Below are 13,482 nucleotides of genomic sequence, written 5' to 3'. Positions count from 1 at the left end.
CACAACCAGGAAGCGCGACGAAAGTCCCCAGTTTGAAGTATTATACGAAAGGGAGGGGTTGCTTTCCCGCGTGACGCGCGTGTAACAGGCTTTTTAACATAACTCGACGCACCCGTCCACTCGGCTCGGTCGCGTTGGCTGGCCACCGTCACCGTCGACGACGCTCTCGATACATTACCGACGGTTAATTCGGTTACCAACGAGTTTCAGCCGGCTAACCACGTTTGCGAACTTCCGGCGGCGTTTCAATCCTCGCATCCGCGAATCGACGACGATCCACGGGGAGAAAAATGGTCGACGGAAGTGACGTTTCCGTCCCGTTTGTTTCAGGAAAAGTTTGACGCTCGCGATCATCGAGTCCGCTTTCTTTTGTTTTTCAAACGGTAGTATACGAAATTGTCCGTGAAAGTTTACAGAACTGTATACAAATTACAAATTTCAGAATCCGCGCGTTTGAGATTTACCTGCAACAGCTCCTGGCACAGTATTACTGCGCGTTATGGTTGATTTTTGTTTTCTCGAATCTTTGATTAAGAATTTTCTCGCCACTATTTTTTTTTCTTTTTTCGTCACTGAAATTTCGTGATCATTTATTTCAGGGAAGAGCTTGACGTTGACGATTACGGTGTCCACGACGCCACCGCAAGTCGCCACGTACACCAAGGCCATCAAAGTGACCGTAGACGGGCCGCGGGAACCGCGATCCAAGTCCAGTGAGTATCACTGTAAGCATTACTATTATTATCTATTATTTATATTATACAGTTAGCCGTAGCATAACGCGGATTTCATATGTGTACAAATTGCGTTACACGAGATTCGTATGACATAGAAAAGGTAGAGTTAGGTTCAAAAAACCTTTTTCCTTTATCAACTATATAAACAGTGACTTATCAAATAAAACTAATTCTTAATTCAATCGGACACTTTATATAAGTTAAGAAAACATATGAACCAACATGGTATCAAATTATAAACGAACGCAACCTTGAATAATAACCCCTTCGCATCAACCCTCGCCAATGCAACTTTGTACACGCCCAGAGAATACTTCAAGACTACTCCTGACAAAGTTTCACGAAAATCGGTTGAAAACTCCCGTAGTTACGACGTTTTGAAATAGTGTCCTCTAAGTTTCGTCCCTCGGTGTATTTATAAATAATGTGCTTGAAAGTGAACTAACCATACGTACGCTTGGCAACTACATATGTACAACGCTCCTTACCCTACTGTACCGTAATGGTTTGCCTGGTGAACAAGTTCGAAGGCGTTGCTCGCTATCGGCACGTTCACCTTAATTATCGAATTGTTTGAACATCATAAGTACCGGACCAGTCCCGTCGCTAGCGTGAGCGCGTAACTCCTCACGAACGGCGCGCAGCAGGCATTCAAAGCCGCAAGTTTGAAATGGCCCGGAGCGTGCGGTTCCCGCTGGTCGGCCGTTACACCTAGCTGGCTAAGTTTCGCGCAATTGCCATTATTTATAACCGCGGCCGGCCGCCATAACATTGATAAAGGGCTGCGGCGTTCAGCCGTGGAGATATTGTGCTGCTCGGGCGACGCCTACGAAGTTTCTCGGTTGCGTCTCGAGCTGGCCGCCGACGCCGCCGGCTTCTCCGCGGCTGTACCGCCACTGGGACATACAATTACCGAGACCACCCTGGTTATTTGGTGTCTCGCGACCGATGTCGCCGTTGCCGCGCAGGCTTTTCCACGAACCAGGTTCATTGCGTATGCTACGCGTTCAACGCATTGCGCGAGAATCGAAAGGACAATGTTTACACCGAACGGTTGATCATCCATCTACAAATGTGACAATCTGATTCCAAAGTTTATTAATTACTTTATCACAATAAGAACGATTCACGAGATGTTCGATAGATTCATTTGTACGTTTTTCCAGATTTCTTAGATAAAGTCTGCCAGATGTTAGAAGCTTCTTCGTTAATGATTCTCTTATCTGATTAGAATCATTTCATAGCGTACAATCGCATAGCGCATTCTTGGCGTACAATCATAGAATTCTTTGATTTCTTTATTTCGGAATTTCATTTGCGAAATTTCTTCCCTGACACTTTTGAAAAGTCATCATTTTCAATTCGTAGTTCAAATCGCCAAAGTAACGCTCGCAAATAGGACGTTTATGAACGTTTTCGTCGCCATAATTTTCACGTGCCAAAAATATCTAGTTCGATACGGTCTGCTAGTTCGTTACGCAGTGATCTTGGCAGATTGCGACCGCATCCGCTGGTCTGCTCGGACCACCCACGAAATTTTGATCATAAAAGATCCTCATCGCGAGAATGTGAAAGTGGTGCTATAGTCGGTGTCCGAATGATCGTTTGATTAGCCTTATCGAAGGGTCTTCTAGAATTGATTGTATTCCAGAATTGATTACATTCACCAACTTTAGCGAGGATTACGCGTCATTCCCAGTTTATCAGATTCACCGTAACATATATACTCTTTCTTGTGCTTTGACGCATAAATTAACTTGAACGTCTCAAGGCCCTAACAGGTTTGAACTAGGACGTCGCGATGCTCTGAAATAGGCGGCGCGTTGCATGTTCTATGAAAACAAACCGTTTCCCCGAAATAAAGGGAACCGGCGACAAGTTGAAGGGAAGCGACGCAAGATCAAAGGGCTGCGAGTTGTGGGTGGTCGATCTTTAAACCACCGCTTCCTTGTCTTTGACATGATCCCTAATTTTATTACGCTTACATCCTCTGAAACCATCGCGTTATCCTAACGCACGATTAACCTACCCTGTCATTTAAAATTCTTGTCCATCGGATTTATTTAGACTTTGACGTGATCGTTCGACAAAGCTCAGCCAGAATGGAATCAAATATTCATAGTTAAATTGAAGTGTCCCAGAAAATATTACGTGATACGAGTTAGCGCATAATGTTTAAGTACAGAGGCTAATATCTACACTAGTGAGCAAACAGACAGAACTTTTCGATAGACCTAACATAAACTCTTGGCGTACTCTCTTCGTAAGCGCCTTATTGAATACGCTAAATACAGAAAATAGATAAAGAGTATAATTGATATCCCTCCCCAACAGCTGTTCCTTTCCGTCAAGTGAATCGAACGAGTTGTTCCGCCCCGAACCCTTCCTCGTAGAGCGATAAATCAGCCGTATGAGCTGCATTCTGGCTCGCAAATGGGCCTAGGAAACGATCTCCGATGGAGGAACGAAAGGCGCCCCGTCCGAACTCCAGGATCGCTCGAGGGTCGTAATTAATTAAACAAGCAATTCATTACACATTCTACCCTCGTCCCGCAGCCGAAGGTGGCCGCAGAAAGGATGCAGGACTAAGGAAATTGATCGAGAGAGGTTCCCGCGGATATCTACCTCTGGGAGGAAGTTCGAAACCCCGAGATCCGGAGTCGAACACCTTCGTCGGGCAATGGAACGACGTCCGCTTTGTCGGAGAAAAGGTCGAAAATGGTCTAGGCATCCAGCGTGTCGAAGAGGGTCGATTCCTAGGGGAGGCGACGGAACGAAATGAGGAGCTGTCGCTGGCAGCTGGTAACTCTCGAGAAATTCCCTGGCAGTCACCGTGCACGCGTAAAGGGGTTGTCCAATGAAATCGATAAGTGAGGTAACGACTCCCGAGGAGGTCCGACTAACTTACCCCCATCGCCACTGAAAAATCTGTCGGTGTGGTCGTTTTCAAAGCCGATGGTTGGAGGCGATCGTCTATCAGGAGGAATTTATTAATCCATTGAACGGTAGCTCTAGAAAGACTATATTCTGCATTTATTTTTTTTTTAATGATTTGTTTAAGGTCGCATGAAAGTCTAGGTTATCAGCCACATTTGGCAAAGAGACCAATTGTTTACGTAAATGTCATCCTCATACTTGGACCAGCAAATTGCGTCTGTCCAATGCTTAGTACTGTAGCAAAGTTTAGTACTATATCTAAAGTCTTCGAGATATGTAGATACCTACTATCTTCTTCCAGTTCTTTTCATTCTTCGATTAAGGCTTGCACGGTGTGGGTCCTGTTGCAATGGTTGCATTTTGGTGGTTTCGATTTTGTAATTAACACGTTGACTGCCGTGGGCTACAGCGTCTCGGGGCGCCTCGGGGAAAGTTGCGTTGCAAAGACAAACCTGAACATTCGTTACACACCTACCATCAATCAGCTAACAATTTTCTACTAATCGCAAAAATTTGCCTCTCGTTCGCTGAAACACCATGAAGAACATCTGACAGCCAGAACTCTAGGAATAATCTATTAAATCTAACGAAAGCCATCCAGACCTAGCGCTCTGTGATTGATCTATTAAATCTATCTACAGCCATCGAGACCCGTAGGTCGCATCCGTAGATCTGGATCGGATCGAATCGAACCGACGTTCGACGTAAGGAAGTGGTTCGCAAATTTCTTCGGGGTCGGCGCCAAGCGTACGAATCGCCGGTCGTTTAAACGAGATCTCGTTAGCCCCGGGTGCCGGTCTGTATTCCGGCGTCGCGCCCCCATTGTGTCCCCAGGATCGAGCAGCAGCCGTACCCTATTCAGCAAACCGGCGGGAATTTCGGGTTGCCGAGTTAGAATTAGGGCTTCGATTGGATTATCAGGACGGCGGGGGTCTGGCTGCTAGCTGGGCTCCTCTCTCCGTCTCTCTGGCTCTCGGTCCCTCCTGGCTTTGGTCTCCAGTGCCTTCCGTGGCAGTGTTGGTTCGTAGATTTCGACGGTTCAGGAAGAGGGTAGGAGGGTAGCCTCGGCTGCCTACGTACGGGGGGACAGAGACCAGCGTGGCCTAACCTGACCAGCCGCTGGGGTGGTCGGCAGCCTCGTCAGATAGGACCGTCGCCTGTTGGGACGTCTTTAATTGGGTTGGCGACACCGTACCCGGGAAATAAAATGAATCGGTGCCTCTGCGTGTCTCTTCGCTGCTCTCTCTATCTCTCTCTTTCTCTCTCTCTCTTTCTCTCTCTCTCTCGCGGCCAACGTTTAGTTTCACTCGTTCAAGCCTGCTGCCTCGTCGACGCTGTACCTGGCCTGATCGGTCCAAGGAGAAATAAAAGTAGTCACGGTGAAGAACGATTGTAAGAATCATTGTTGTTCATTCAGCTTGTAGCTTTATGACAAGAGTTAATTGGGTCAAAAGGTCTATAAAACGCTAAACGTTGCAAAGTGTCACGAGAACGATTGATGCTAGGTACCGGAAGTCCAGTGGACAAGCGCACGGTTGATCGCAGTGTTTTTTCTTCTAGGGCAGCAGCAGCAGTTCCATCCGTACGCGTTCGCCTCCCATAGGGGTGGTCCGTTTTTCGCTTCGCCCTTGGTGGATCCCCTGCAACCCTTGCCGAATCCTCTTCAGCCATTACCGAATCCGCTGCAGCCACGGGATCCGTTGTCGTCGTTTCGACATGCGATGCCAGGCAACTGTCAAAGTAAGTATCTCGATACATCGACAATGAAAGGAGGACGCTGAAAAATGAGCATTTTTGGACCTATCTTGGAAACGAAAAATCCACGCAGGACGATTCACAATGTCACTCGGGGAGCAAAAAGCGACCTTATCATTTTCCCCAAACATGTTGGTTGCACTCACCTATGTTGAGCTTTATCTTATTATGCTTTATCTTCATCTCCTACAGATATTAAATCATTTTCGAAGTAAAATACATTAAATGTGTACGTCTCCGAATTAATTGAATATTTACAATGCGTATAGTAACGTTCAGTCTTCGATTAAATATTAATAAGAATCACGATTCAGAATAAGAAACTTTTTTATATCGTTATATCTAGCACTAGGATAGATGTAAATTTTGTTCTTATACGTCTAGTATAAAATTACCCGAGACTCTCGCTTCCAGAAATCCGCGAAACGATATCCCAGACCGTTTCCAAAATTAAATTCGTTGCTGATACAGTAAGAAGCGCTTCTCTGGGAGCACGGAAATATTTCCAAGCGCAGACACTGTTGGCCTCCGTTGGATACAGGCGGAGCTTTCGGATAGGCTTGCAAGCCAGCTTCTCGACTCCAGAGGCGGAAACCGCAAGCCTGTTCAAAGCTAGATTAAATATTATATTAAAGGGGTTGCCACGGGAGCGGCGGTGAGCCTGTCGGGGTGGCTCCGTCGTTTCGGGGTGGTAACCCCCTGGTTCTCTGTACGTTTGCAACGGGATTCGCAGATTTGCACGTGTAACATCACGCACTTGCAGATGGAACTCCTCGAGAAAAATTTGCAGCATTTTTGGAAACACCTCGGTTTTGAATCCTTAACTCTTTTAACTCAGATATCATTTCTGGGAATGTATCGTACGTCTAGCAGCAAACTTTGTTAAGGATTATACATAATGAACTTACGCGAGCGTAAATCTTTCAAAGATACGTTTTCCCTTGACATTTTTTATGCCAATAGCATAAAAAAACAAACTGAAAACTGGTGGATATAACGAAACCTATACAAAAAAGTGTGACACGTTGTTACGTAGAAAGAAAACATATAAAGTATCATACTCACTCTGGTATCGACACTTTAAAAAAGCGAAAAGCAGTATTTGTATAAGATGACAGGTATAAGAGCACACTTCGTATGGAATGTCTTGTCGCGCTGGAAGAACAGCTTTCTATCGAGGGGCGTCCTATCGGGACACTTTCTAGCCATTTTCAAAATATTTTTTTTATCATTTTTATCGAGAACGGTTCTTACGAATTATTTTTTCCCACGAATTTTTAATAAAAGATCGTTTAACATAATTATAAATACTTTTGTAAAATTTTGTAGTTTCGAAATTGTAGACGATACAAAATTATACGTTTAAGGGAAATGCAAAGTACAAAGATTTCGTTTTTTGTTCTCACGTAGTAGAAAAGATCTATAATTAAATCTTACGATGTCTCCAAATCTGTGGTCCGCGAATAAATTTTCGCGCAAGGTATTTAGTATCTTCTCGCGAAAGAAATCTCCGCATGGAAAATATTCGAGGCCCGCTTTAATGAGTCACCTTCTGATCTGAACGCGATAACGCGGAAAATTTCCCGATAAAGTATCAAGCACGCCGAGTATTTCCTTTATTAACGTTTTTTACTGCATCGGACATCGATAATTCGCGTCCGTATCCCGCGAAACATGTGACCAGCCGAGTTTCGGACATCTTGCTGCAAATTTTGCGATATCGGACGGCAACATGCATCGACGGGTAGAATTTATTTTCGCAAGTCGACGTTTCGCATTAAGAAGCGCACTTTACGCGATATCGGTGGTCCACCCAGAAATTTGATAAGAGCGAGACAACTATCGATTGACGTAGAAAGATTTCATTTGAATCATATAGCTATGACGCGGTTCACGTTATAACCACTGATTATATGGATAATATTCCGAAAGGCACCGATGCCCAATCGATATTAAAGGAGGATGTTAGTGAAGAGTGTGGAAGGTCACCAAATATAAAATTTTAACTTCGGAAATTCGCCCGTTTAAAAGATACAGGTACTTTAGAGGAAGCTGCTCGTTCACATAGTTTGCTTCGGACATGTCATCGTGTTATTTTACAAGTTTCTTTGACCCTTTATTTACTGAATTTCTCAAAAGTTTTTAAGATCTGGGCGAAACAAATGTTTTGTAGATACAAAAATACCTGAAATTAATCGAAAACATGAAATCACCGTCGTGCAAGGGAAAGCTCCTTCGACGACGATTACCTAGCAGAGAAGGGTGAAGCCAGGGTGAAAATTGAACGAACGACGCGAAAGCATGCCGGGTTGCAGTATTTAGGGTTAGGCTTTCCTCGACACGACGGACCGGTGGCGCCAGTCGAGAGGCGAGCTCGGTTATTTGAGTTGGCCAGAGCTACGCGGGGATGACCAACCCTTTGATCTCCAGCTTGGCCGCCCTCCGTTTTCTGTCCGACTGGACCCCCACCTCGCGAACCGTGCCCGACCTTCCTGCCTTCAGCTCCGCAACTCATTGGAAAATCTATCGGAGGATGCGCTGCCTATACGCTGCAAAAATAAATCCAGCCACGAGGGTGCGCGAAAGAAGCGCGGCCCCGTCGATGTAAACGCACGCAAAATGATTCGAATCGACCAAGAATCGCGTTATTCGTCGATTCTCGTCGTCCTTGTCTGTGACCACGGCAATCGTCTTTGTGCGTCGACTCTTTCAACCGCTTAACGACCGACATTCCTCTTTTTCTCGTAAATGAGCTCTGGATTTGCGTTCTGTGGAAAGTATCAAAGTACAACCGCGGTTGGACTGTAATCGCCTTTGTTTCGCTCTTCCAACAGATCTACGCACATTCTTCCTAGAGTCAGGACTCTCCATTCGTGTTTCAGCTTGCGTTAATTTTAGCTTGCGTGAATCATGCCAATACCGATGAAATCCATCAGGCCAATTGAGTTTCGATTTCTTCTCATCCAAAATATGACTAAAATATGTACACGTCACATTTTATCGGAGAAAATGAGACGAGCAAATCGAGAATAATTTATCAATTTCCATATGGATAAGTCTTGTGCTCGATGATTTAGTTGAATTCGACTCGATGTTAACAATTCTGCCTCATGATGCGTAGCGTATACAATTCATGATGGTCAGAAGGCCACATGTCAGAAGGGTACATGTAAATGTGATTTAAAATTACGAACATTTGCATACAGGCGTTATTTTTAACGGGGAGCTTGGAATCACAGAAAAGAGTGGAGTTTTTGTAATTTTACGCACAAGTGTAGCGTTAAAAACCCACCAAGGCTAGCAACATTTTTTATACACGAGTCATACGATCTCTTCAGACATGTCGCAGTTCGGTCTGACTGCGAGCAATTCATGGGGATACGGAAGCACGGCCGGTTACGCTGGTTATCTTCCTGGTCCTTTGTCGTCGTGTGCTACACAGGCGTCGTTTCCACCCCCGCTGCCTCCTCCGCCACCGCCACCGCCGCCGTCATCGTCGTTGGCGTCTTTCGCGGGTACCGCGTCCATGAACACGCCGACGGCGCCGGATTCGACAGCGGGCACTACCGTCGCTTCCGACACCGGCACGGGAACCACGGCACAGCAGGATGCGTTCTCAGCGGTGTCTTCCCGTAAGTCTCATTAATTTTCTCATCCTCTCCTCTAATTGGTTGCTTAACACTTTCACTGCCATAAAACTACAATTCTGTTCACATAGAAGGTTCCCAATGAACCACGTGATCCATGTAAGGGTGACGGTTGTATTATTTACCATGCTAAGCTTAACACTATTGCATGGATTATTTCTTTATCGGTTACGTGTGGGATGCACCCACTGCGAGAGAAATGAAAGGCAGTCACATCTGAAACTTGGAAAAAATTGATACCTAGAAGGCCTCGAGTGTGCGCTGCTGTGTACGCTACTAAGGGCTGGCACTTTGACGAAAGAAAAATTTAAGTAAATCGTTAATTCAATTGTTTGAGAACCCTGTCAATAAATTGAAATATCGTTACTTCGCGTCAATAAATATGAATTTATCACAAACTAGCTCATTACTTGAATCTCTCCTCGAAAATATCATAAATACGCAAGATAACCTTATTGAGATTATTGGCCGGTAATGTGATAATCCAAACGAATGCAAAGAATCGGCTTGGTAAGAATGTTTCTATAGGGTGCTTCGTATTTTAATCTAGAGTGTCTGAACCGCATCCCAATTCCCCCAACGAGTAGAGAACTAAAGACAAAAGCCGCTTTCTTTCTTTCGTGAACAGTGGTGCCTGACTCGACGACGACGAGCCCTACGGACCCGCTGGACCCACTGAGCAGCCTGTTGTCCGGTACGCCGAGCCAGAGGTACCAGGACTACGTCTCGCCCAAGTCCCTGTCCACGGACTCCAGCACCACCGAGAGCCCCGTGCACGAGGAACAAGCCTTCGGACAGAACTATGGCAACTACTTCCCGACGCCCGGGGTGCTTCCCAGCATCCTCTACTCTCAGCTGTACGGGAACCAATTTCAAAACTCGGAGAGCCCGGAGCAGAGAGCGGTCGCGGACAGCTGTAGCGTCAGACAGGAAGAGGTCAGACCGTACAACAACGTCTGGAGGCCTTACTGATACCAAGAGTCTGGTACATCGAACCAGCCTCTCCTCTAGGGTGTCTCCTAGCTCGCCGAGAGAGAGATAGGGACACCGTCGATCGGCAAACTGTGATTGGTGCGACGTGTTGGCTCGCCACCGAGCGAAACTAGCTACTAGTGGGCATTAAAAACGAAAAAAATAAAAAAAGAGTACAGGGACACGGTCCGGTGCGCGTTCGATCGCGGATCTATTCGCGACGATACGGTTCGATCCCGAATGGATCCTTTTCGCTGGTTGTGTCTCAACGAATCCTTTAGAGCGAGCTGATTTCTAGTTAAGCGTGAGAACGGATCCTGAGTGCAATGCTGGTGTGAGTGGGGACGCGTGGCCTGGGTGATGGTGACGACGATGATGATGTATATAACACTGTACATAGATAGAGCATTGTCGTTTCATCGAGTCGTTCATCACTGTCGACGAACTACGCGAGGTGCGACGAATCGGGAACGGACGTTTCGAAGATGGCTGGCCAAACTTCGGGACGATGAATCGGTCACTTTGGACACCGGATATTCGCCGAGCTATGGCGATTTTGCAGTTGGTAGACGCTAGAATCGGTAGGCATTACCGTTCTCAGTATTTTCAGTAGACCACGTTGAAATTCCTGTGCGTCGCGCGGATTCGAGGATCTCCGAAATTCATGGGTTGATGGGTATGGACACTGCCGACAGACAGAATCCAAGGTAAATTTCACAATTATTCACACATATTCTGACAATCATCGCTAAAGGGAGGTCGTCGCCACAAAAATCAGCTACCAGTAGTTAGTCTGACAAAAATTTGGAAGCTTTGTACTTTTATGTAGTTTCTTAAGCTGAATTTGATGATGTACAAAGAAAAAATTTTTAAGCAATTAAAATTAAACCAATTGAGACAGTCCATACGCTCGTTTGTTTATTATTTTTTTAAGAAGCATTTAAAAAGAATAAACATTTCTAAAGCTCCATTTTAAACAAAGTTGTGCTCATGTATATCACGCTGAATACGTAATTTGGGAGAAGACACGATAAGTAGCTTAATTTTTCGTATACTATTTTTTTAATAAAATTACAATCTGAAGTATGCAATCGAATTGATTCACGATAATCGAATTCACGTAGCGAATAAATTGTTATTGTACATATAGTACTCCTATCCCAAGTGTACAACCACAAATAAAATCCTACTCGTCTGTGCTAATATATTCAATACCGAGAACTGTAATATACCGATTTTAGCGTCAAATGTCGTAGTTTATCGTTCGTTTATACGATTTTTATGAACAGAAGTGTGTTAAATAGTAGCATACACAAGTTCACGCATACTCGACGAATATTCTGTCATTTTCCTCGAAAACGAATTGTCGTATGAAGAACTGTCGCTCTACATTTACGATTTGTGTTTTTCTAGAGAGAAATTGCTACTCTTTTGGTTGCAAACCTTTACTTAACCCTTTCGTGTCCATTATGTTGTTTTCGGTGCAACGCTGTCCCAAAAAATCTATGTCGTTATTATTCTACATATGAGCTATGATTTTTCAAAGGTTATTCTTTTAGCTTTATGCATCAGTTATATCAATGTTTAGTGGAAGTTTTTAATAGAATTATAAAATAATTGTGTTTAAATAATTTAAATTATAGTTTCGATAAGAAGAAGTGCTTATAATAAAATTCATGGTTTTACACGTTCTTAACAAGCAGTTTTATTACAGTTTCAGAACAAAAAGTTTATTCTTGATCAATAAAATGAATATAGCAAAATGTGTAAAACACATATAACATTAGAATTCAGGAATGTAGTGTCCAACGATTCTCTAATGTAAAGATTGAAATTGATAAATTTAGGGCGGTTGACAGTGGAAGTCTATCTTGCATAAACATTGAATGGTAAGAATAAAGTTCCTATCTACATCTAAGACTAATTAATCGTTTCCTTTTCAATTACCTTATCATTCCTATTATTTATTTTATTTCAAAGTCTGCATTACTCTGTACAAAATCCGTATTGTAAATATTGAAAACAGCTATTCGCGTCATATCGTTACAATAATAATATTGTTACATAAATTGGTTCTAACGACTAAACAAACGAAATACAAGTATACTTGTAAATTATTCTTAAGAATTTAAGAAGCAACATAATTGTCAACCTCAAAACTTATTCAAACTAAGAATAATCTGGAAAATCTCGTAAAAGGATGTATCCACATTATTCTTAATTTAACTATATGTTATACATTGTTTTATTGTTAACCGTTTTGAATTTATAAATCAACGATGAACATTTTTCCATTTTTTAACTTAATCACAATGTATTCCTCAATTCTTATGTTAATATGTACTTTACGCAATTACTATTACCACTTTTAACATAAAAATTAATTCTTTTTTTTTTTTTTTTGAAGATGCTATCGAAAATAAAACTGGAAGGGCGTTGCATCAGAGCGAATGATTGTTAAACAATTTTGTTGGAAATCTCATCGTAATATTTGCGACAAAATAGACTGATGCGTGGTAAAAGAAGAATAAATAATGCTCGCTGTATACGGGCACGAGGGGGTTAATTACGGAGCAACACCCTTTGGCCAGCTGTCCAACAAACGCTTGGCGCGCCTTCTACCTTTCGATTATGTTTTCATAGTATAACGCGATCGATTCGAACTGCGGGCTCGTGCAATATCGCGGCGTGGTTTACGTCGCGGTCCTAGTCGAACTCTCCGAGTTTCTTCGCCGGGGAACGACGGGAACTAACGTAAATCGCGTCGCGACGATAAGAGACGGAAAATGGAATCGAATCTCGCGGAAGTTTGTTTGCGATTCAACGAAGTAAAATTCCGTCGTCGCGGCAGCGCGCAGCGCCGGGACGGTTTCACATCGAAATTCATCAAACGAAAAACCGAAAATCCGTTCGTACGCGTCGGCCACGATTTAATTCGTTAATTTTTTTCTTGCCTCGCGCGCCGACGACGAACATTCCCCCAAGAATGATTTCCGATATACATATCTACCGACCTATTGTTATCGTAGTTTTTGACCGAGTCGAAATAAAAAATGTATTTCAAAATATGATTGTCGACGTGTGTGTCTTTCTGCTGATTCATCCTTACCTGACTCTGTCCATCGTCTCTCGTTAGATTTTTATCCTTTTGATTTATATTTTTTAGTACAACCAATTATGTTTACATTTTTCATCGTTACGTGTAAGTATACTGCAAAGGTCATCGTATTACTCTAGACAAATTTTTGTATTTTATAAATTTGTATTTTATAAATTTAGCGGGCTTATTATTAAAAATAAGATTCGCATTGGTAAGATTAAGGAGATATTCGTTTGTTTTAGATATAAAATAAGTAATGGTTTCGATTGCTCTACTTTTTTTCTTCTAATGATTTTGTTAAGTATTTCAATTTACGATATTTCAACATGTTTAT

At 43.2% G+C, this 13,482-nt stretch overlaps 1 protein-coding gene across 5 annotated transcripts in view; it reads left to right on the top strand.

The window, feature by feature from the left end:
* Nucleotides 1-13,110, top strand: part of LOC128873898 (runt-related transcription factor 1-like) — a 99,879-nt gene extending 86,769 nt beyond the window's left edge. For 3 of the 5 annotated variants that reach the window (XM_054117898.1, XM_054117899.1, XM_054117897.1), the window contains exons 4-7: nt 600-713; nt 5,220-5,414; nt 8,768-9,061; nt 9,705-13,110. In XM_054117898.1, the coding sequence (XP_053973873.1) occupies nt 600-713; nt 5,220-5,414; nt 8,768-9,061; nt 9,705-10,048 (947 nt within the window). In that variant the 3' untranslated portion in view covers nt 10,049-13,110. Of the gene's footprint in view, nt 1-599; nt 726-5,219; nt 5,415-8,767; nt 9,062-9,704 lie in introns of all 5 variants that reach the window. The other 2 variants (XM_054117901.1, XM_054117900.1) reach the window with 2 other exon arrangements.
* Nucleotides 13,111-13,482: the final 372 nt, after the last annotated feature.

The sequence above is a fragment of the Hylaeus volcanicus genome, chromosome 3 (genome assembly GCF_026283585.1).
Source record: "Hylaeus volcanicus isolate JK05 chromosome 3, UHH_iyHylVolc1.0_haploid, whole genome shotgun sequence".
Lineage (NCBI taxonomy): Eukaryota > Metazoa > Arthropoda > Insecta > Hymenoptera > Colletidae > Hylaeus > Hylaeus volcanicus.
This window is presented reverse-complemented; position numbering and strand designations above follow the sequence as displayed.